We start from the raw sequence: 25,430 nt of genomic DNA on the forward strand, positions 1-25,430 counted from the left end.
TTTCCAACAGAAGATGCCACACTGACAGTTGTGCTCAGGCCAAAATATCCTTATTATAGCACAAAATCCTTCAATACTTACCAGCTTCTGAGCTATCTTAAGAGCACAGACATACTAAGTTGTCCTTCAATCCTATTTTCAAAGGTATCTATTGAAAACAGTGTTGCATCTCTTGCCCTACCACGCCCCGCCCCCGCCCCGCCCCCTCCCCCCCCCAAAAAAAAAAAACAAACCCTAAAAGATTAGAATACAGCTGGCCAGACAGATAATGCAGCAAAACCCATCATATTGCTCTGTTCCCTGGGCAGCAGGACTTATCAGCAAGCAGAGTTAGCATGCCACGCAGCTGATAAAATTCAGATTGTTTCACCCCCCTCCTCAAATTCACAGTTTATTTTCAGGAAGAAGATTGAAAGACAAGTCAATGGATTTTAGAAGATGGAAAGGTGGACTTAAAGCCCTTGTAAAATTTCTGATGCATGCTCATTAAATAGCATTCCCCCTGCCCATCGCTTGACCACACTCATGAAATAGTAAAACAAAACAGTTGTACATTGACAGATAATTACACAGGAAGTTTGCACTATAGGTGCATCTCTAAAGAATCATTTGGGCAAGAAAACAAGACCAAGAGTCTCTAGAGGACATGCAGAAACTGTCCTTTGCCAGCACAGTACCGTTTGTAGACCAACCGTGCAGTAGATGCAAATAACAGCTACAGGAATAAAAAACCCCCACCATTAACCTCAGAAATTGTTTCAGTTATAAACTCATTTGACAGGGATTCTCCAGCCTTGTACTCCAGCACTAAAGGAGGTGAGCTCTATACTCAGTAAAAATACCACAGCGAATAATCCATTCCTACAGGGAGAGAGAGGAGAAGCTACTGCACTAGAAATGCCCTAATTACTAGCAGTTACAAACTGCCCTAAGACCACTGTTGCTGTTTCTCAGGGTTAATGCCAGCGAGACTGCCATTTATCTCAATGTGGTTTACCAGGCGCAAAAGGCTAAAGTAGCAGCACATGGTTCAATCTCCTATACTGTAGCCTTTTTTCCTGCCTCCCACCATAATATTGGAACACTGCTCACAGCCAAAGAGATGACAGTAGCTCAGGGAAGACTGCTCAGGAAGCGATCCCCCTTCTACAGGTTCTCAGTTTCCACTAAATGCTGATGAACTCCGCTGTCATGAAATGCATCCTTGAAAGTCACAGGCCACAATTCAGTCCTACTTCTCGAGCTGTCCCGGCTAGTCCCAAGCAAGTGTTTCTGCAAGAAAGGCTTCTCACCTAGCCTTTACGGCAGGGATGAAGGGTTGTAATTGTATATCTGAAAACAACTGTTAGCTGCACTGGTGCTGGGGCTACATAATAGACATGTGGTATGAAAGAGTACTGTAAATCCTCTCATTAAAGGGAGTATCAGTAATTTGAATAAAAGAAGCTGTCAAAAGCTTTCTATTTTGAATCTGATTCCCCATTCACTAAGCTCTTAAAAGTATTACAACTTTTGCACAAGGCCTAAAAATAATTTAAAAATATTAAACTTGACAACTGCATCAGAAGGTCTCTTTAGTAAATATTCTCTGGGTTTAAGTGTTTTAAACCCTATGTTCCCATCAGTTTCAAATCCTCTCAAACAACGTCTTAGATTATGATAAATTTCAATGCAACACTATCTTCAGCTGAGTAACCACGTCACCAGCACAGACAACTCCATAAGGATGGCAAAGAAAAACCACCAACTGGATTTGGTGGCCCTTCCCTCTTCACCAAGAGATGAAAGTGTTCTTTTAAAAGGCATTCCAGGTTAGAATAAAATCCTGGAAGGACAAATGGGAACAAAGGTAGTAGAAAAGCCTCCATATGCAAATTAATAAAAACTTAGCATTACTAAGGACTTGCAGTGCTATTAAAACCTCTACACAAGAGCGTCTGGGGTTAATGTTTTGCATTTTCTGCCGTTCAGGAACTGCAAAGGTAGTACATCAGACAACATCAGTACGTTGATGCAATGCTTCCAGCTACTGTATATCTGCCAGAGGGCCAGTTCTGATTAACATATCCAGCCAGAAGCTACAAAAAGAGCTGAAATCTGCCAGTACTAAGCAGACATGTTTAAAAAAAGAAAAAAAAAAGAAAATTAAAAAGGCTAGACATTACAGAGAATGCTCCCTGTAACATACAGGAGTCTGGAAACTGAAGCAGTGCTTTTCAGCAACTGTCAGTGATTTCCATAGTTGTTCAAAACCAAACAGAAAATGACACTGTGCAGATTTCATTGCTTACATAAGAGGCTTTTGGAGCCCAACAGTTTCCTTACTTGGTCTTCTCCAAGCACCACTTTATTACCATGCTCTGCACTATTCTAGAGACAGGAGCATCATAGAACAGATACATACCAAAATACAAACAGATTAAGCCAAGAGGTCACAGTTTTATTAAAGTTATTATGCTATATCTGGGTAAAACTGAAAAGTTGCCCTTATTTATAATTTATAGCTGTCTTATTTCCAAAGTGTAAACTGTAGGAAGCCCTGGTTACAAGAACCATTTTCAGCTTCAGCTTACAAGTGTCAGCCCCGTACAGAATAGCAGAGCAGAACTGTAGCCAACATCCAAAAGCTTGCAACAGCCAGGGCTTTTGAGAGCATGGAGGAAGGAGGCAATAATCCACAGATCATACAGACTCATGGGAAGTAGCAGAATAGACAAAATTTGAAATGAATCCTTAATGTCCAGTACAATAGGAATAAGCACCTTCAAATGTTTCTACTAAAACATTCTTCTGAATATTGTAATTTATTCTATTTTCTTATTGACGGCTGTATTTATTTCACTATAGGCAGCAATAAGTTGTTCTGTTACACAATGATTTTCCTCACTAAAATAAAAAGTTTGTTTTGTGTGTGCTTTTTTTAAGGCTGATTGCTATCGTGCATAAAAGAACAAGGGAAAAATCTATTGTTAAATATCCGTCACAAGGGCTTTACCAGTTTTCGTGATATACCAGAATGCAAGAAAAAGAATGCAGGATGCTCCAGAAGGCAAACAGCTATTTAAGTACACGATTATATTTCCTACCAATTTTTTTTTTAATAATTGTTGGCTGTCTGCCTGAAGGACAGAACAAAGAACAAATGGCAATAATATTAAATCACTTCTGAAGCAATATTTGTTTACTGAAGATTTGATCTCATCCACTAATTGTGAGGATAAAAGGTGAAGAAAGCAATGAACTCACATTCTCAAACTAGAGAAACAAATTAGTCTCTACATAGAAGTCTGCCAAAGATGAATGAAATCCAGTGCACTGCAGGGCTCTTCACATTTGAAAAATCTCTATGTTAAAATTTGTACTGTAGTGAAGAAGCACTAAATCCAGATATGTATATTTTAAAAAGGCATTTTGAAAGACAGGTGCACTTGAACTGGGAGGGGGGGAGCAGCTAAGGGCTATTCAAAAGGGCAGCCAAAAATTTCCATATGCAGTAAGAGAAACACGTACAGCAGACTGAGCCAGAAAGCTGGAAAAGCTCCATATTAAACAAATCTAGGGTTCAGAAGATGAGACTAGACAAGAAGCCTAAAGATTGAGTTTCAATGAGTGTAAAAGCTTAGCTTTACCACTCCTGAGCAACCTGTTTTTATCAATGAGGCTTTGCTAATGAAAGACACCTTTTCATATTAATTTTTATTCTGCCAATACTTATGAGCTACCTGTCGGCCAAAAGCAAGGGAGGCCAAGCCAAGCTACATTCCAGCTTTGGCATATAAACGAATCACAGCTTTACATACTAGGAATACCCCTTCCAACTTCACACAGCATCAGCACCCTTTCCAACTGCAGCTCTCTCCCTTACTGACAGAAGTCAGAGAAGAATTGGCAACCAAGTACCTCTGGGAAAAGGAACATGGCTTATCCTCTTGCTGACATGATCAAGTAGCTGTAGGATTAACTATAGCATGCAACTAGAAAAGTATACATATTAGAAGTGTATGGAAATATTTAACTGTAATTTTGACCAGCTTCTGAAGCCTGTAGACCATCTTGTGTTCTACCGCAACTAGTGCCCAAATGAGAGAATGACACAAAAGACGGTTCCTAAATAGCTTAAACCAGTATCGCAATGACGGGAACTTCCCAACTTCCTCACCTGCTAGGCTGAATACACAAAGGATCTTGATAGAGAGACCAACAATTCTTACAAAATATGCTAGCAGCGATCTACCAGTCTAAGAACACACAGAAAGGAGTAACTGACAAAAATCATCTTTGAGTTGCAGAAATTATTGCAGCATTGATTTAAATAACCTTTTGTTACTGAAATTTAACACAAGATACAGTAGGCTAGAAAAGAATCAATGCCAGTGATACTGGAGAAGCAAAGCAGGGAGAATATCAATCTTCCCAAGTTAAAGTGTGATCTAAAAAAAGGGGGGGTTAAAAAAATAAAGCTAGGTTTTGCCTTAAGAAAATGTAGATAAGTGCTAGCTGAGGGAAAGAAATGTTAAAACAGTCCTGATAGAAAGGCAGCTTTAAATGAAATCCCGGTTTTGCAAAAAGCCCTAACAACATAGAACAAACTGATTTCTCTAGATTTTATTTGTATCAAGCATGAGGATTAAAGCTGAAAACAAGCACAAGACCATCAACATCAGAGAGTGAGAAGAGACCATCTTGAATACAGAGCCTGCAAAGATCGGGAAAGAAGCTATGAAGCCCAAGAGCTCAAGTGGCTGATCGGAGCAGTTTGAAGAAGGGTGCACACACAAGAGCATACAAAGGTGACTCCAGTGAACGAAATCCAACATATTTCCAAGGACATTATTCAACCACAAGGAATAGAGCTGTAACAAAGCAACTTTACAGTTGGCGGCAAAGCAGTGCACATCTCTGTCCGGCAAGATAATGCTCCTATCTTTATCTTGTGGTGAATTCCACTCATACAAAGAAAGAAAATGCAGTTCACAGCTCAAGAGAGTTTGCAAAGCTAGTGCAAAACTAAATCTGATTTTCAGTATGAACCCACAACACAGTTAAAATGTAGACTCCTTAGGGACTGAACGCTTTACAGGTTGTCTATATTTGCAATGAAAACCATCATGTAAACCGCAAGAGGCTGATGTTTCCTATTTGTCCTGTTAGCCCACCATGTGTCTCTATTTCACTGCTTCTTCACTGCTTTCAAGCCATTAACATTTCTGGAAATTTTATTTCTATGCATTAGCCAAGAGCTTTGCCTGCAATTCCGCTTACAGACTGAATAAAGTAGAGCTAAGCTAACCCTTTTTTTGTTTCCCTTTGTCTCTGAAAACCAGTTTTAAAATTTCCTTATTGACATAGTGTAACTCATTTTTGTAAATACATTCCTTCAGGAATGCAATTCCTAAATGAAATAACAAAAAGCCGACTATCTTTGCCAAAGTGAAGTTTTATAAATTCTATAGACCAGCATTATCCAAAATATTCCAGGTGGGATATTTATATGTTACTCCAGCAAATGCCATCACCCTTGGTATCAAAGTTCTGCCACCAAAACAGGCATTAGGGTTGAAGCTTCAGCGAGGTCTCTTCATTAAACTGTTTTGATACCTTTTTCCTAATTGCTATTCTGGATTATGCAGTCAGATTATTTTTTTTTTTTTTTTTAATTCTTCCAGCTTTTCCAAGTACCTGAGGCTCTGCACAGGTAAAGTGAAGCAAAGCTTTACCACCACTGACACATGACTCAGAGCAACTAGATAAATTGCTTGACCTTCCGTAGTAGAATCAAGAAAAAACTGCAGTTATGAGGGAAGAATATAATATAACCAGATGTAAACACTTCACATGTTCCTGAAATGCTGCATTTGTACTGTCTCAGAGACAATCACCTTCTTCAAGTTCAGTCTGGTCATGACACCAGGACTCAAGGGTACAAAGTGTGGCTGGAACACCAAGAAATGAATGATTGGGCAGACTGGAGTTTCAGGAAAGGGGATGAAGCTAAGTGTTGGCTGTAAAAGGCTTTACTAAAATATGAAGGCACAGATGATCTTGGGCAGTCCACAAAGCACTTCTCAGCTGGCTTTGCTCTGCCCCACTTCAGCTTATTTTCACCTTTATTACATGGCAACAGTCTCACTTAGAACTTGCATCAGAATATAAAACAACTGCAAGAAGAAGCTGCCCTCCTCCTCTCCCCTCTCTTGTTTTCCCACCACACCCATCACCCCAGCTTTGAAAACCTGAGCACCAGAGTGTCTGCTACTTAAACTGGGCCTCCAGTTAACACCTTTTTCTTCTTCATTGAAGGGTGTTAATTAAGGGATAAATTTTTTGAGGGCAGAAAATATCCACATCACTTTGTAGAAGTATTGCATTTTTACTTCATTTAGGATGGGGAAAAAGGCAGCCTAATTAATATTTAGTTTCTTTCCAATGCTCACCTTTACTAAACCACAGTATTTGAAATTAGTCAAATCTACAAAAGCATGACAGCCAGCGTGCCAGCTGGAGGAGACCCTCAGTTCCATGGAAGGCACTAAAGCATCCTGTCTGTTTTCATCTACTGTCTAGCAGGTTTGATAGTCTCCCATTCTTTTATCACTAGAGAGCATGGTTTTTAATCACACCCCAATAAGAAATGGGTTCAGTCTTAAACTCATTCTTACTAGTGAAGTGATTAAGTTTACAGTGCACTCCCTGTCCTCTTTGCTGAGTACGACTCACCAGCTGCCATAGCTCCAGTAACCATTATGTGCTGCATCAGACCACCTTTGGCTGTAGTCTCCCAAATGCACCGCACCAGTTCCATGAACTAAAAAAAAAATTGGCATTGTCTTGGTCTGCTTTGCCCTGTTCTTTAGCCAAATATAGAAGCAACTTCAAAAGCAGCACTTTGAAATTTGCATCAGATATCCAGATGAGCCTACTGTAAGCATACTCAGAACTGGAGCAATACATGAAATTAATTCCTGCAATCTCATCTTGCAGCTTTATATAGCTGAAGGTAGGTTATGACTTGCTACAGAGGAAAACATTACCCAGACAGCATCATATAAAATGCATGAACCCGTGATGTAGTGTTAGATTCATTTCACAGAGAGGGAAACCTGAGGATTACTTTCTCCAGGTCAACAGACATGAGAATTAACATTTTCTGAATTCAGACCAACGTTCCCCATTTCTCTGTGCATTAGAAAACCTTGCTTAGTTTGACATGCAAAAACATTTATGGATAAACTAATTTCATTTATTTGCTTAAGTAAAATTCAGAGAGTCCTTAAGTAACAGGGCTTCAGAGCCTTTGTTGTTGCGAGACCATCCTGGTAATATGCCCCACATAGCACAGATGGGTGCAGAAAGGACACACCAAACAGCTTCTAGGTTATAAATCAGAGAGTTCAGACTGGAATGGATTTCTGAAGGTCCTCTGGTCCAACCACCTGCCCCCTAAAGCAGCCCTTAGATCAGATTCAATGCCCTGGAGCTGCCCGCTCATCTTCTCCCACATACATTGGTACTGTGGATACTTCTATTCAAGGAGTTCCTCCAAATAAAAGCAGCAATGCTTAACTTCACACTGCCATGACTTTCAAGTGCAACTATTATTGTATGGTCACTTTTATTGACAAAAGCTGATCTCAGTAACCACAATTCACTGAAAAAACAAAAAAACCAAAGCATGGGCATAGAAACATTACTGGATAGAAAAGACACTGGTGTGTCATAGCAATTACAGCTACATGCTTCCAATTTCAGGAAATTACTTTCACCCTAAATGAATTCTTATTATAGAAACTGTTTGGGTTCAGAAACCTTCACCAGGCATCTTTCTTATTCATACATGAATTCATGAGTTGTGGACAGTGTTTACAATCCTACTTTTGCAACAACCCCATATCTGTACATTTGATACCATAAGGTAGAAAGACATGAAAACAGATTCAAGTCTGGAATATCCACTAAGAGAACAAGAGTAAGAACAATAAATTAACATCTACTCCCTCATTTTGGCTTCATATTGATGTCAGCCTGCTGGCTATAGCCACCTTTTGAAGTGTAGGAGTTTGCAGACCTTTTTTCCTAGCTATTTAGTGGGAAAGAACACAGTTCTTCCATCTAGTTCTCTGGTATGTAGCCTGAAGGAGTAACTGGAACACTGGCTTAAGTTTTTTTTACAAACAACTGGCAAATTTGGTATTTCACTTACTTACTGGAAAAATGATGGAACTGAAATACATTCCACTTTCAAACAGTAAGTAAACCTTGATATCAAAGTTTAATTGCTCACTTTGTTACGGATGTATAACTCACCAACTCCTACATTCTTCTGCAGAGAACTTGAAAGAGCTGATAACTAAAGCAGTGTTTTATATGTATGAACTGACTATTCAGATGACACATGAGGAGCAGACATGAGGTAAAAAGATGCTATTTTTACACAGGCTTGTCCCTAAAGCATGTTCTACAGTCCCTATCACAGCTCATTTTCCACTGAGTGCAAGCGCTATTTTCAATTTATAGTTTCTTCATTATGAAAGTCCGCTTTTTATTTTAAGCCCGTCTGCTTAGAGGTGTTGAAGGAGTATAAACTAGAAAGCTCCAAGCCTCTGTGCCCTGTGAGTTTATTTATTAAAGTGATTCTCTCTGCTTTTGACATCCTGGTTAGAGAGACATTTTTAAATATCGCTGCAGACGTGATATTAAAGCATTCTCTTCTAAAGGGAGCATAGAAAATCTCATATTTGCTTATAACTCTCCGACCAACGCTCTCCAAATAAACAATGGACAGAGACATTACAAAGCCAGCTCTGATCAGTCTGAAGCATGCATCAACTTGCCTGTGAAATTAATGGTATCCAGATCAACAGTAAGTGCATCCATTTGTTCAGTGCCTTAAAAAACCACATTTGTTCATATTTCAAAGAAATCATTAAAGGTCATCAGTCAAGAAGTACTCCTAGCCATCTTTGGATTAGCTCACATACACTGTAAGTAGCACAGAAGACAACCTAAACAGAATTTTATTTAGCTATGCGGCATTTCAATCACCTGCTTTAAAAAAAGCAGGTCTGTGTAACTGTATCTGGTAGTTCACATAGACCAACAACTTACCTAATAACCCTTAAACAAATGTGGAACAAAACCATCTGAGCGATTCCAGGAAAACAGCAAGGTGTTCCTCACAGAGGACAGGAATCTCAACTCGGGGCAACGCCAGCAGAACACAAACCAGTCTTAATATTAAAATATTTTAAAATCCTGAAGAGGTTTATCATCATCACGTTCCTGAGTGCTACATGTATGGCTAGAAAACATTCCCCTGGGCTGACTACAAACTGAAGGGTTTGGCATTGTAGGATTGATGCAGGAGTCCAGTGTCTTAAGGCAGTTTTCATTCTCTAGTCAACTGATGAGGGGTTCAAAGCAGACATGTAAGCGGTAATCAGGTTCATTAAGCAGCCATGCTCTCCCTCTACTAAGACCTTGAGCTATGAACTATTTCAATCTGACGGCAAAACGTCCCCTAATCTACAGACACTCATAGAACAAACACTCAAACTGGCTGTTGGTATCAGACACCCAACCTAATGATCTGAACGAGCTGGTTGCTTGCCTGATGCTGGCAGTGCAGGATACTATGCCAAACCTTTTTAAAATTATGTAATTGGGTAGCAAATGCTGCTTTTGCATACCTGGTTGTTCAAAAGAGCACACGCTGTCAGGAAGCCAGTTTGAATGCATCAAGAAGCATTTATCACACAAGATTCCCCTCCATGGAGACTACTTTCGATACAGTTTTTCCGAAGATTAAGCTTGCATCATCCTTAGAAACAGCAGGTATTATTCTCCTGTTCTTTGCATTTATGCTTCTCCCTGGCACAACTTAGGGACAAAAGACTTAAAATCATCCATGCAGGGAGAAAAAAAAATAAGCAAGACAGGATTTATTCGTTTTAACTCCTTTTTTTTAGGTCACTACAGATATTATTGTTGTAGCTAAGGAATATACAATAATTTCTCTAACGCAGAAACACACAGGAGCAGAAAGGCTTCTGTATACTGCAAAAAAATAATTGTTAGTAACTAGGAACCTGCTCCCTGGAAATATGTGGGAAGGAATTCAGCTTCACAACACTGAAAAGCTGAGTTACAGTAGACAGCAATATAAATTTGTCCAGTGTTCACATGTAACACAGCAACTGAAGCCTACATGCTAAAGACCTCAAAAAAATTTAAGACCACCAGATTTGCACCCTAAAGCTATTGAAAACACTACAAGATGTTGGTAAGGATAACAAGAAATATCTTGTGTTCGGATTAGTTATTTAAAATCCTCAGACTATGCCTTAAGAGTGCAGAAGGTTTAAAGTACTCCTCAATTTTGCCTTGACCTTTCCTAATCCAACAAAGTTATGCTTGAAAGGAGACCAATTACATTTCTCTCTAGCAGAAAGAAACACGTACTGAGGGGGCAAACCTCTATTTTCCCCTTTTATGCATGTCACAGAAGTATGAGCTGCTCTATGTGATCTGTGATGAAGAAGCAGGACATTTCAATACAATGACCTTTTAAAAGAAATGCCCTTTACAAAACTGTTGGATTACATAAGAGGCCACACAATCCCAGGCAGAGCTGAGAAAAAGTCATTCAGAAAAAAAAAATCACTCTATACACACACAAGAAATGCTGTTAGCAGAAGGTACTACACATTTTAGGTACAATACATTTTTAAGTGTAAATAAGAGTTCAACTTTCAACAAAGCAAGATCTGCCCGATAACAATATGTAAAATACCAGCCCCACTGCAGGAGATGGGGTTAGAGGAGAGATGCTTTATTTACTTCAAAAGGTTTATGCTTTCAATGGATGAAGGGAATTACTGCCTACTAACTGCTAACTTCAGAGTAAACACACCTCTAGTAGGTCAGGTCTTGATCTCCCTGGTCAGACAAGCTATGCAGCGCATACAAGCGGCAGTGGACAGCCCAAAGAGACTACTCTCCAGGAAAACATTACCATATTATATTTCAGTGACAGGGAAGAGGAAAGCAGGAAGGAAGTGTTTTAAAACATAGCAGGGATGCAACAATTTGTTTGCCAGATTTCTGCTCCTTTGCAAATTAGGGGATGCTTGTTCCAAGTTGCATTTTTGAAAAATATTTTTCCCCAAGGCATTTCTCCAGCACAGCTCAGCTTCTCCCTGTTTTGATGCTCTAAGAACATGCCTTTGACCACAGGAAAGCTTTGCTAACTCAGACACCCACTGTCTACCAATACTTATCGCTTGTATATAGGACACACCAATAGAAATTACCTTGCCCTTCCCACTACTTTGTGCCAGTACATGCAGCTGCATCAGGGTTACATCATAAATTGGATCCTTCCTTGGACCAGGAGTTTGGTCTCACATGGCCTACTGACACCACTTAGATTATTAGTACAAAAATAAACTTGAGGGTAGCTCCTCTACAGCATCAAATATCACTATTTACAAGATTATATTCAACTGCGGTATCAGCCAAGATTAATGCAAGCCTAACTGGTGATTACCCATACTGTGCATCCTAATCCATGCGTGGAAATCACCTTCCCGCAGCCAAAGGCTCCTCATCACAGGGAACTGAGCCACTGAGATCTCCTGACTTTGTCCGCACGCCACAAATTACATGCTGAAGGGCAACAAAACCCAAAAAAATGCCAGTCATGCTTAAAGGGGTCCATTTTTGAGCTTCTGGCTTTTCTAGCTAAAAGTCAGCCTTACAGCTTAAAATACCTTGGAACCCTCCTGTGCAGATTGCCCAAAGGTTCCCCTACTATTTCTTTTGCAGCCAAAGCAGCAACCCAATTAAGGGCTGAGCTGATTTGGACTCTTCAAATAGGCAGCATGAGAGGGAGGTAACATAAAATACTGAGAGAAATCAGTTCCTTTGTTCAGTAGAAATAAAAAAAAAGTTACATAACAACAACCCTGTGCTACCAATGCTATTATGGGGCAGGAGGAACACCCAAAAATGTATCTGCTATAAGGCTTCTGCAAGAACAAAAGACGTGAAGCCCCTAACAGTTCACTAAACAGTCTTTAAACATTAATTCTGAAATTCTTCTCATTTTTTGAACTCACCACCAGTACCACCACATCACAGATACAATGCGTTTACACAGATAGCTTGATGGGAGTGAAAAGTAGAAGCTTGAAAGGCAAGGGCTTGAGATGATGATCAAACTGACTGTAAAACTCATCACTAAGACTGATGAGATATGAAAGAAAAGTACTGCAAAGAAATCCATGGCAAGATCCAGCATGCCTGAACCATAAGGAAAAATCAAGTCCGGTCTACTCAAGATACCAGGGAATTTAGACACACAGATGAGTCACATTTAAGAGTAACTACATCTGAGATTTTTTTTGGTGTTTGAGAAGAGTATAAACGGTGACCTAAATGGTTAAAACTTAATTTGAATCATGTCCCCTAAACTCAAGTAAAAATGGTACTACTTTTATATCACAGCACTGTTAAAGAGTACTTAACATGATGACGACACTAATAAGTCTGTCACACGCTCTCGAACCAAAGACCACATTCAATTGTGCAATCATCTTACAACAGCATTAAAAGATATTTTTTAAATACCTTACTAGAGACTAGACAAAAGCACTGAAATAATTTATCTTGGAGCAGTACTTTAACAGTGGTGGTCATGGCAAGAATGTAAGAACAGGGCAAATATGTAGCGATCTGCCAGACTTCGAGAGGTTGCTGCTGAGGGTTTTCCTAAACCAAATGTGATGTTTTCATTGCCATCTTAGGGCAAGCTTACATTTCCACAAAGAAACCAACAGCTTTATTTAGTAATTTTCCATCTTTGAGAGGCAAGCGCTCTGGTTCAGTTTGCAAAAAAGAGGACAACAGTGTAATATTTGGATAGCCCTCTGGGAACTGTAAATCCATGGTTTTTTGCCACACTGAGACCCCCAAACAGGAGAGCAGCAATGCAGGCCAAGGCACACCCATACTGGTAGCGACTGGGCAGCCAACGCCAGGTTAACATTTAGTAGGTGCTGTTAAAAGGATAAATAATCTCTGCAGTTAATTTGCTGCCTAGAAGAGGCAGAAATAAAGGGACAACAAAAAAGAATGCAATAATGGTTTGCTGAAAAACATGAATGTAGGCCACTGGCAAACAGCTATAACTCATGAACACTTACTTTGTACTAAAAAGCGATGCACCCGACTGTATCTACTTAAAGCAAGCTTTGAGAAGGTGAAGGTGGGTGGTGTACAGGGAAAGAATACTCTAAGCAGTACTGTATTCTTCCATGCCCTTTTACAGTTTCTGCCTTGGCCATTATTTATAGCTCCTTAAAAGCTACTTCTCTCTATCCTGCCATTTCTGCTCCGTTCTCCCAACTAGCTCCCTCCCTAGAAACCAAAACTGGCCTTTTTTTCTTCTTACTCCATATGGCTCAAGATTGGGGTCACTAAATTGATTCTGTCTTACTAAAAATAGCAACTTTGGGAGTATGAGACCCAAAATGTGCAGTTTTGCTTAAAACTATCTTGTACCCTTAAGTGAGACCATAAGTTGCTACTGAGCACTACAGAACTTGCAGCAAAGTGCTGAAAAACCTGTCAGCTAAAAATGTAACAAGTCTTATATTATGTTCAGTACCCTCAAAACTGGGCAGAGATGAAAACTGTCCTGTCCCTAGCTAGGAAGGGAATGCTGCATTACCACATGCTGCTCTCTCTGTCAAAGTTCCAGGGGAAAAAAATAGGGAGAGTGTACCATAACCAATCTAAACACAAATAACACAATAGAAGGAAATAAAAACATTTATACTGCCGTCATGTTTGACAACAAGTAGAAAACTTTTCACAGTACCGAATTATTACAGCCAGGTGCTGAAGCATCATTCCCAGCCTTTTAACATAAAGAAAGAATTGGTACAAATAGGATAAAACTCAAATACTTTAAAAAATACAAGAGTCAGAGGTGATAGCACTTACATTGTGGGGGGAATCCAAAGGTGAACACAATCTAAAGCATTACGTGATGGGTGCCAGCCATCAGTAGAAACAATCCCAAATCCAGAAGGGAGAGATGTGAAATGTAGAATTTTTTGGCAGTTCTGAACACACTGGTGCCAGACCAGAGACCGATGGCCATCCCCAGGCTTGCGTAAAGGGGTGAAGCTTTTAAGAGCAAAAAGGCAGGTACCCTGAGTGAAGTAAGACAGAAATAACTGACAGCGTTAGTTTCCAGATTATGGGGACCTAACAGGCACCAAATATACCACTCCTTAAAGCGAAATGAAGCACAAAGGGAGCGACAGCCTGAATTTATTCCTCACTTAGAGCAGGTTTAGAGCAACTGTACAAAAGAAAAAGCTCTCCAAGTATAACTAAAATGTCTGTTTGTTCAACTAACTGCCAAAGACAGTTCTTTCACCTGCCCTTTGGACATATCTGCACCTAGTCCTCCAGTATGCCCAAGATGTACTTAGATTTTACCATTAGGTTAATTAAAAATCACTTGTTTATAAAGGGATGGGTCATATACAGCATAGCAGCCAGTACTGGCTCTGCTTACTTTGTCAGACTTTTTTTCCCCAGCGTGAAAATGTGGAAAGGGAAACAAAAACAAAAAAGCCAGACCAGGCAAGCCCTAGCTTCCCGATAAACATATATATGGAAAAGCCTATCCAGAGGAGACTTCCAAAGACTGGGTGCAGACCCGCTCTGAGTCACAAAACCTCAATGTTCAGCTGCTTCAGGATTGTGAAATCACTTCCAAGGCAATTCTCTTCCAGCAAAGTAGTAAGCCTCAACAGCAACTAACTGCTGAACTTACTGTTTATGTAGCTTGGCAGTCATGACAGGAGGAAGAAGTTTACTGCAGAACTTGTTTTACCATATGTGGACAATGAATAAAAGAATACCTCCTAATTCTGAGCTTCCTATTTATTTCCTAGAGTCATTAAGGTAATCTATCACAAGTGTAAACTAAGCTGCCTGACAGACCCTACCCTGAAAGTCTTCAGCTACAAACTCGAGAAACACAGGATAATGCATCATGCTCAGAATAAAAGTTTGCTTATTTGGTGACTACCTGGCTTAAAATTGCCATTTGTATACCCTGTTAGCCTATTTCTTACTACACTAAATTCAGCAGACTTGATATATATATATACACACACACTCTTATATTTAGTTAGTTTCTCCATGTCATTTATTCTTGGCTTTGACATCAGCCTCTTAACCCCCTCACACCTGATTAGAAGAGCTTTCCATCTTTTTCTGCTATAACACTTCCTTTCTAAATAAAGATTACACAGGACTGCACAGAGTAAAAATTAGTGGGATGGGGTGGCAGTCTGAAGTGGCAAAGGACAACATCTACTGAGGTCTCAAACTTAAGGCATCCCCACCAGTGAGAATCCAGAAGTTAAAGACTCCCTCCTCTTACACAACACCCCAGCATGCACTTTACTTTTGAGACTCAACTACAAAATTTTACTATGATAAAAGAGTTTTGTCCGCTTGTAAAAATCTTAATTTTGGAAGCGACTGATTCTCTGGCAAAGCTCCTCAATATCTAAGCAATCTGTATGCAAAGATTTTGCTTTTAGAATAGAATTTTTACAAATTTTCTAGTTTGATATGCAGAACTAAGAAGTATTTTGAGTTAAATACTGTGTGTAAGTTTTTCTCGTTTCAAACCAGACCCCCAAAATGTGATTTAACGTCATCACACTTCTAGAAGAATCACAGAGATACGTAATAGCACAAAACGTGAGTGGGAGCCAGCTGCTTGCAACCTTGGATGCTTAAAGCAAAGGACAGAGGACAAAATTATAAAGTTCCTTGCAAAAAGTTGCTTTAGGCAAACTATCTGTATATACACATTAGAATACCTGAAGCAGAAATTAACAATCAAAAGTAAAGCAGAAGGAAATTTGCTGTCCTTGCTTGAAGATATATAGAATACAAGATCAACAACATACTGCAAAACTGTATGTGATGTATCTTCTAAGTTCTTTGCTTGGCAGCCTGCATTACTTCCTGGTAACAGTGATTCTAACCTGCTCGAACAGGGAATTAAAATCGGTTCATCTTCTGTAACACTATGGATTTTTACCACTAGGCTACCCTCACCTCACCAATAATTCAGGGGAAATATTAATCCTTGCACACACAGTAGCTCGCCTATCTTGCCAGTCTTGTGCCCAAGACAAGAGACCAGCTTTCATCGTGCCATGGAAAGCTGTATCACAGATCAAAGTAATCCCCACACAGCATTTATTTTGTCCTTCTCAACTACAGTTCTGTTAATTATCCTTTACTGTACTGAGATTTTAAAAAAAATGAAAAAACCACCACCAACAAAACCCATATCCAATTCCCATAATGTCTTTCACAATCTTAAATCCTGTATCAAGGCACCTTCCTTTCTTTTCCAAGCTAAGCAATCCTAACACATAGAGCCACCTCTGGAGCAATCTTCATTGCTCCTTTAAGCTCTGTGCTGTAATATTAATTTCAGATATTCCTCAAGCAAGAAGGTATCACATAATATTTTGAACACTTACGTCAGTCATTACGTACTACGTTTAGCATCATGGAAAGACAGGGGCTTCTTACCATTACAACACTTGCATTAATTTAACAAGACTAACAGAAACAGTGCAGCTGAACTCCCACTTATAACTGCATTTAAACGGGCTTAGCATCACTTAATTCCTTATTGGGAGCAATGAACATGATAGGAATTAAAATACTTCTATGCTTACAAATTGAACCTGCTACGGTAGATAGATTATCCTAGTTAACTACCACAAAGCTTTTCTAACAAAGCAAAAAAAAAATCCAGCAGTGATCAGTCAATATGGCATCTACTAGTTTTTTTTAAAAACTCACTCAAGCATCTGTTTTTCAAACTCCTGCTGTATGCCTTCACCAAATTATTTCAATCTGGTCTGCCGTGATGTCTGTCAAGAGCCTACCACACTGCCAAAATTCTTGTAAAAATTTTTTTCCAGGCATTTAAGTTCCATTTTCTTTTTTTTTTTGTTTAAAATATTTTGTGTCAGTTTTATCAACTTCCCAGAATTTTCATTTTTTTCACCCACTTCTACTGCTGAAGTTTTAGACTGATTGTATCTCTTCACAACTTCACTTTTGCAGTCCATTATATTCCCCTTCCTCTTATTTTCTCATGTCTTCAATATGCCTGTCAGAAAATGCATTTAGTTTAGGTTTCCAAACAAACACACAAGCTCTAGGGAGAGCCACCACGATCCCTATGTGCACTCAAACCTAGCAATAATTCACAAAACGTGGGAAGTAGCTACACTACTTTAGCTACACTAAGTAGCATTTGGCTTAACAGATTCGTTAATGTGGCATTTTAAAACACATAATGTAAAACAAACCTTTACATATTAGACCAACCTAAGACTTTTTCTTTCTTTATTCAAACTAGAAGAGGCCATTATCATCTAATTTTCTTCTACAAAAAGGTCTCACAATGCAAATCCATTTAGCTAGTCGCCTACTGTCTTGGGCACTTCACTCCTCATCTGGAAAATTTGTTCTTTCAGAATGCCCCTGCTTTTTCTGATATATCAAAAGCTAACACAGTTGATATAAAAATTGTGCCCCTGAGACTCCATCTTACACACTGAAGTTCTACCTACACCCCCAGTGGAAGACAGACATGATGCCTCCTTCTCACTCCTTCAAAAGCAACTGAGAAGTAGAGATCTCTGCCATCCTATCCCACTTCAACATCAAAGCCATTAAGAAAAGCAAAGGCTCTCCCATCCTACAGCTCTTGAACCTTGTGCCATTTGGGGTCGTATTTACTCAACATCTGCTTTGCAGGTTCAGAGCTGACTGTTCACAGTTTTCCCCACATATACACACCTTCCTACAGCCAAATTACTATACTGACATTATGATGCTGTTTTCCACTGCATTCTGAAAAGGAACAGTGGGGGGGAAAAAAAAAATCAAACTAAACCACCACCTTCCTCACAAAAACCTTCTCATTCTTAATTATAGCAGAGATCCACTGCTTCTGACAAGATCTGATGAAGAACCCTTCACAGCTTCAAAAGTTAGTCTTTTTTCTTGAACAAGTTTGCGTCAGTGTGTAAGTGGTGACTTCGACCACACGGATGGCCCAAGTAATCTTCAAGCTTATCAACAGGTCATGAATTTTTAAAAGTCTACAGTAGTTACCTTACTAGGGTATAAATACTTACAAGTTTTGACACAAATACAGACATTCAATCCCGGTTGGAATTATATTTAGTTTAGACTCAATCTCCTTCAACACCAAAAAAAGACCATGTAGTACAAGACATCAAAAAAGCATTTAGCTTATGGAGTGAAAATAAAGTTAACATATCAAGAAAGATTTCTAAAGGCATGCAAATAACATTTCAGATAATTATCACCATTTGATCAACTGGATATTATGTTTGATACAGAGCTTTGGTAACTCCCGAGTTGTTTTAACAGCCATTCTCCCTCCTCCAGCTTTATACAACTCAGGTTTCATATTCTAGCATTAACTTAGAAAAATCACAAGTCACTACAATCGTTATGAAATATAGATAAGCAGCTTGTTTTAAGAAGTTTGACTGAAAACACAAAGGCTGTCCTCAAGCATCTGTGTGCTGTACCAAGAGATTAAATCTGCACATTCAGCCCCTGGCTCCAGCAGCAGGAACAGCACCTTAACCACTGGTGGGTTTCTGTGAACGGCGGGGGCAGAAAGCCCTGGCAGGGGCAGAAAGCCCACAAAGGAGCTCCTGCCATCATGTGCGCCATTCAAAAAAACCCAGAATGATCATAGCAATAAACTGTCTTGGGGAAGAGCTCTATAACCGGATTAGAGGTTGCTTTGGAAAGTTGGGGGGTGTCAAGCTGCTGGGTTGAATTCAACTGCTGCAGTACTTATAGAAGATGCATGAATGGAAAAGGGGCAAACAGTGCCTATGTTTAAAATGGAAAGACCGTGGAATCACAGACCAGTCAGTCCAACTTCAGTCTCCAGGAAGAAATGAGGAAATCTGCTTGGAAACGCTCAAAAATGAAGAACGGCTTGGGAGAAGGATGAACAGAGCTGTATCGCCTACCTGTGGTTCGATACAGCTTGCCCATGACAATCTGACCTCCTACTACAAAGTTAATAAAAACCCAAGGTGACCCCAGAGGAGAAAGAACAGGCACAGGTTTCCTAATTTTAGTAAAGCTTTTAATACTGCCCTATACAAGAGCCTCATAACCAAAAATAAAATCTCATTAATGTAGCTTGGTGTACTCTGTGTGTGTTTATGAGCTACAGTACCTGAACAAGTAGATGGAAAAGAGAATAAGACTGATGGTGGGCTAAAGGGTCTTTTAAGCTGATAAAACCAAAGCAAGCTAAACATTAGCGGTGGGTGCTTGAGAAGATAAAATAGTACTTTTTGACAACTGAATGAAAACATCAGAAGCAGGTAAGCCACCACTTAATAAGCACATCTAAGAACTACTTGGTTTAGGCAGTAAAGGAGTGGAAAGCAGCAGTCCTGCAATGTAAGATCTCACCACCATAAAGGATCCCACTGGACACGAGTCAAAAACTGCATCACTGTAAGAAACCATTTGTCTTGTGATGCAAACGGGAACACCATATGCAAGACACATCAAGTGATCCTTCCACTCCACTGAACATTGGTCTCGTCCCAACTGCAAGTGTGTCCTGTTTTACACATCACATTCCAGAAAACGTGACTGAAAAATATCCACAGAAAAGCACCAGCATCAGCCAGGAAAATGCAACATACCAAGAATGACCCTGACAATTAACCCCAAGAAGTACTGAAAGTAATTGCTGATGAGAAAGTAACAACCCCCTCCCCACTCTAAATTTGCACGGATAAAAAGAATAAAAAAAACCTAAAACGACAGGAAAGCAGGTTTAGGTTAGATTTGCAGAACTTTCCAGCTAACAGATCAGCAGAAACAGCTTATCTAACTTTCAATCTTAACAGGTTCATCAGTGGGAGCTGCAGTACCTCCAGCACTTGAAGAGTTTGCATGCTTTGGGCTTTACAACCCGAGGATGAATCACAGGCTAGCATTGTCCTTTACAATGCAAGTTTTTACAATTGCCTCCTCTAAGTAGTACTTAAAGCAAAAGAAACAGCTCATTGTGAAGGGAGAATGCACCTTATTAATGCATTTAACAAGAAGTAGTATGTTGTAAGGACAGCTAAGCTCTCAGCATATTTCATCATTGAAAAGCAGTTCCACGGAGCCCCTGCTTTGAGCTGTTTCTCAACATTAAAACTATTGTTTGAAACGTCAGTACTAGCCTCTTTACCTGGTAGCCAAGATCTATCAGAATTCGGTGCAGTTTTCAAGCGTACACACGTTAGTCATGTTGCTTGTATTTAGGTTTCCTATACAGGAGTTGGGGGAAGGAAAACAGAAATGGTGGGAAAGAGAACAGAACTTTGAACATTTTCCTCTATGCTCAGTCCACACTCACGCTCCATAAATACTGTATGAAAAACTGTCTCTTAGTTTTATCTGGGGATCATTAAAGTCACATCAGAATACAATCAGTGCAAAATGGATGAGAATCAGTAGTCAGGAACAGCACTACAGGGATAAAAGGAAGGTTTTCTCACTTGCTCTTTTAAGAAGAAATTCATTTTAAGAAGCTACTCTTTCCTGATGTTATGGTCATTTCTATACTGGTTTCTGCCAAGAGAAAAGCCATGTTCTGTTTTTAGCCAACTTGTTAGTTCCTTCTCATTCAAGTAGAGGATGAAGAGGGCAGATCTGAACAAGTACCACCTAACTTAATTTGGTTTTACTTCCACTTACATCTAGCTTTGAATAACCCAAGCAAATTTATGAAGTTAGCATTCAGTTTTAAGAATACGATGTTTAAGAATTCCCTCCTCTACACAACACAAGATAAAGTCTGGTTTTAAGTGCATTCCACCAGACCAAAGCTCTGAAAAGGGAAGACCTTGAAAAGTTGCTAGCAATTCAATTCACATATTGATGTGTTGAAGAAACACTGCAAATTTCATGGGGGCCGCCCAAGCATCTGTTTTAGACAACAGTAAAAACACAGCCACGCTCCTTTAAATCCAAACACTCTAAGGTAAAAGTATTAGTACACTGAAGTCTTTATTTTTAAACAAGCAGCTAGAGAGACAGAGATATTGCAAAGGATAAAAAACAGCATCTGGAAAAGGTACATTAATCATCACCATACAGCAAGTCAAGCACCGTTCCATACGGAGGATGCTGTCTGTTTTCAAGCACTCAAGTGATTTTCCAACAAATACCATTTGGAAACTACAGGTTTAACACAGATCTTAACAGACTGGCTTTTTCCAGCTGTTTCTCATCATGCTTCCTCATCTCTCTTCTAACCCCCCTTTCTGCCACTTCATCTCAACTATGCTCTGGGTACAAGTGATGTGCTAGCATGCATCAGAAACATAGCCTTGAAGAACCTGACAAGTTTCTCAAAAGAATATTCAGGAAAAGATAAATTTCTGACATGCAAATTTTATTGTAATCTTTGGGTGTTTATAAAAGAGCTTTATAAATAATCCATACAAGTGTCAAAAACCTACTTCCAGTTTTAGTAAGCTTAAATCCATAGGAGAGTCTGATTCAAAATATTCTGAATCACATTAATTCTGTAAAAATCACAGTGATCTCCTGTCAGAAGCAGAAAAAAAGCTGCTTCCCACAGACACTCAGGACTCCATTGGGCATTTTCTGTGCCAGCTGAGTGGTGACCTACCCTGCAGTTTCAACACCTACATTAGCATTCCTTATCACCCTAAACTCACATGGTGTTACTTTACATCCCAACAGCTCTTGGACTATCACCTTTCAGTAAGTGATGGCTCCATACCAGTAATAAGTAACGCAATTCTTGCATATACGCTTTGGGATCCTTCCGTATACCTTCAAAGCACACACCCGTGTGTTAGATATGTTTTGTTTTTAAAGGAGTTGTCACTGAAGTACTTGCACATGCCTGTTGAAACCACAACAGCATTTTTCTAATGACTTACAGGGAGTAGAGACAACTCAGGAAATGGCTGTACCTATTTTTCATGCCAAAGAAAAAGAAGAATTTTTCTGTTTCATTAAGCATCTCATTGGCTATTATTTGCTGCAAGAAAACAGTTCCTCTACAGCAGGGCCTATAATCTTTAAATCTGTTTCCCCCTATTACAACAGCATTCAAATTGGGGTAAAAATCCATGAACCTTAGAAGGACCTCCACCTTTCACTTGGCTTGAAAGCATTCTACTCCTTTCCAAGTAGGTTTTCACTCACCTGTGTGAACTCCTGCAGCAGCAGATACTCAGAATCTCCCTTGCCATCTAATTGCTTGGATGACTCTCATTAACCAATAAAAACTGAGCTTTCAGGACACACCTGGAGTCTGCAGTCTTACCTTATGCCAAGATCTGCTACTGCTTGGTTGGCTTCATGTCAGGAATGGAAGCCATGATTAAGACACAGAAAAAAAAGCCTTCCATCTATCGTCAAAATTTATTTCATTGTTGACCTCCAGACACATAACTACTGTCAAACACCAAATGTTTGCACTGCCTAACAACCAGCTATTTTGAATTGTTATACCAGCTGCCAGCATTTGACACCTTGCCTGCTAACTCTGCACAGGAACAGCTTCAGGCACACGAACTTGCATGTCAGAAGCCTGCTCACCTCACTTCACCCAAATACAAGGGAAACACAGCACAGGCAGACTAAGCTTGCCAAGGTGATGCTCAGATGGCACAACTATCGCAGGAAGCAGACAGCATCTCTGAAACAGAGAACCAGACTATCCACAACTCAGCCCAACGGGCATGTTCCTGGGAGCTCACTGAAGTCAGATCCCTAATTCCCACTGAACTCCAGTGGAATTTGCCCAGACTCTTTTAGGATCCACAAAAAAGTCCCTCATATTGAAGAAAGCCTACAGTTTTCACTCTTATAGCGTGGATGTCAAAGCTTCTCCTGTTTAGTTAACAGACACAAGGATCAGTTCTGGTTTCAGACTGGGAAATCTGCACATGCTAAGGCAGTGATTCTGATGTGGAATCTTCAGGACATTATTTCTTTCATCTTCATCTCTCCTATCTTTGTCAAATATGCTGAAAGCCTCAATGTTTATCCTAGAGCAAAGAGCCAACAAAGCTGAAGCAGGGCAAAATTCACTTCAATGGAACGAAAATGCTAGGACTGAGTAGTATCTGCAGAGCAGAAAGAAACGAGAGAGAAAGAAGGATGAAATAACATAATGCTGCGTAGGATTAGTATATCAGTAACGCATCCCTTCCTTGTGGGTAAATTTTCCCCATGCACATAAACCTGAGTCTCTTACGAGCCAAGCTCCCTGCCCTTCACGGCGTTTACAGGCCAAAGCATCCCTGACATTAGTTTTACCATGATGCTGCATAAAAAGCTGCTCCAGAAAGACTGTGCTCAGGCAGTTCTGGAGCGGATAAAACCTGCCTTCACGGCTCGCCCTCTCCTTTGGACGGCCCGATACGACAAGCATTTTCATAAGCGCTACAGGACCTTCCTTCAAGCAGGAGGTTCACACTCTGTTAGGCCACCTTCTTGGCCCCGCTTCGTTCCGCCACTAATTGTCAGGCACTTGGCTGCAAACTCATCAGGGAGGAGGCACGCCGCGCTAGATTTAGCTCATGCTACCCTACAAGAAAGTGGTGTGTTTTTTTTTTTTTCCTTTCTACGCTCCTATCAGAGGACCTCTTTAGTTGCTAAGGAACTACAGTTTTATTGCATTATAAATTATTTAAGGCAGCCCGGCAGATGCAGGTTTAGTAGGCGGGAGGAGATGTTCCATTTTACCGACAGCACGAGACGCCTCAGGAGAAGCTGGGGATGGGGGGATGGGGGCGGGAAGAAACCGCAGCGGCGCGGCCCTGTCAGTCCCCCCTTCCCCTGAGGGAGCCGAAAACACGGGGTATCCCGTGTCCCGCCCCCCCTGCCCGCCCACCCGCCCAAAACCCGGGATCAGCCCCCCCTCCCGGGGGCAGCCACGGAGCCCACCCGCCACTTAACCCTCGTCCCCCGCCGTATCCGCCCCCCCCATAGCAACCAGCCGCCCCATAGCAACGCGCCCCCGCCTCCCCCCCCCCCCCCCGCCGCCCTCACCGTTCTGCGCCGCGGCGGGTCCCGGCAAGAGCGCGGCCGTCACCAACAGCAACGAGAGGGCAGCAGGGAGCGGTCCGGAGCGCGGCATCCTCCCGTCCGCGGCCGAGGAGGAGGAAGGGGGCGGCGGTGAGGCGGGAGGCGACGGGAGCAAAGCAGCTCCGGCTCCGTCCTTCTCCCCCGACCTCCTCCTACCGCAGCGCAGCACCACCTCTCACGACGCCGCGGCAACCTCTCGCGAGATTTCACGGGGGCGGACCCCGCGGGGTGGGGTGGGGGTGTGTGTCACGTGTCACGCCGCCCACTCTGCCTTCTCCTCCGCCATGTTCCCGCCGTTCCTCGCAGGTTGTTCCCTTCCTGAAGCACGGAAGTGTCGGTGGGCGGTCCTGGCCTCGTACCCGCCTGAGGCTGCGGTCCCCGCCTGAGGCTGCGGTCCCCGCCTGAGGCTGCGGTCCCCGCCTGAGGCTGCGGTCCCCGCCTGAGGCTGCGGTCCCCTCAGGGGAAACAGCAGGCGGGAAAGCTGCAGCCTGAGGAGCGCGATGCACCTCTACATGGGCTCAAAATACCAGCAGATACAGGCCAACAGCTCGTAGTTTGGTACAGGTCTTAATTGCAGGAGTGATTTAGGAGTTTCATGTGCCATTCTGTGGGGTGCAAAATCCACCCCAATTAACACGAGTTTACCAGTCACTGATTACCAGCACATTTCCCCTGGCGGGCTTCTGTGTGGAGTTTTCTCAGTGAAAATGCTGCTCTTTTTATAAAAAAACACAACCTGCCAAATGAAATTTTGCAGTAGGTAACAAAGGGAGGAAGACATGCTGTCACGTTGTTGAGAAACCTCCTTAGGACAAGGGTTGCCTTGTTCAGCGTGTCTGCCTGAGGGCTGGTACAAAGCCAGGTCATGGTTAGGACCCACAGACTGCCAGCAGCACATCAGACTACTCATTTACATGAAGAAATAAAACAGTTGATTTTTTTTCAAGTGTAGGGTGGGCTCTGTCCTTGTTGCACAGGTCGGAAACTGAGGTTGCAACAACTGAAGGTGTTTGCCACAGGTTAGTGACGGAGTAGAGGGCAGAAAGCACAGAATCTTGCTCTGGTTTACCAGACCTGCCAAGCATCCTGAAAAAGTCACAGTGGTTCCACCTCAACGTTTGGCTGATGAGCTTTGGGCAAGTTTTATTTACCCATCTGTAAAACACTGACAC

At 41.1% G+C, this 25,430-nt stretch overlaps 1 protein-coding gene across 1 annotated transcript in view; it reads right to left on the bottom strand.

The window, feature by feature from the left end:
- Positions 1-24,676, bottom strand: part of NPTN (neuroplastin) — a 59,231-nt gene extending 34,555 nt beyond the window's left edge. Inside the window, exon 1 of the mRNA XM_075099820.1 lies at positions 24,223-24,676. Coding sequence (XP_074955921.1) covers positions 24,223-24,310 — 88 coding nt within the window. The 5' untranslated portion in view covers positions 24,311-24,676. The remainder of the gene's footprint in view (positions 1-24,222) is intronic.
- Between the last annotated feature and the right edge of the window lie 754 nt (positions 24,677-25,430).

Source organism: Phalacrocorax aristotelis, chromosome 7 (genome assembly GCF_949628215.1).
Source record: "Phalacrocorax aristotelis chromosome 7, bGulAri2.1, whole genome shotgun sequence".
Lineage (NCBI taxonomy): Eukaryota > Metazoa > Chordata > Aves > Suliformes > Phalacrocoracidae > Phalacrocorax > Phalacrocorax aristotelis.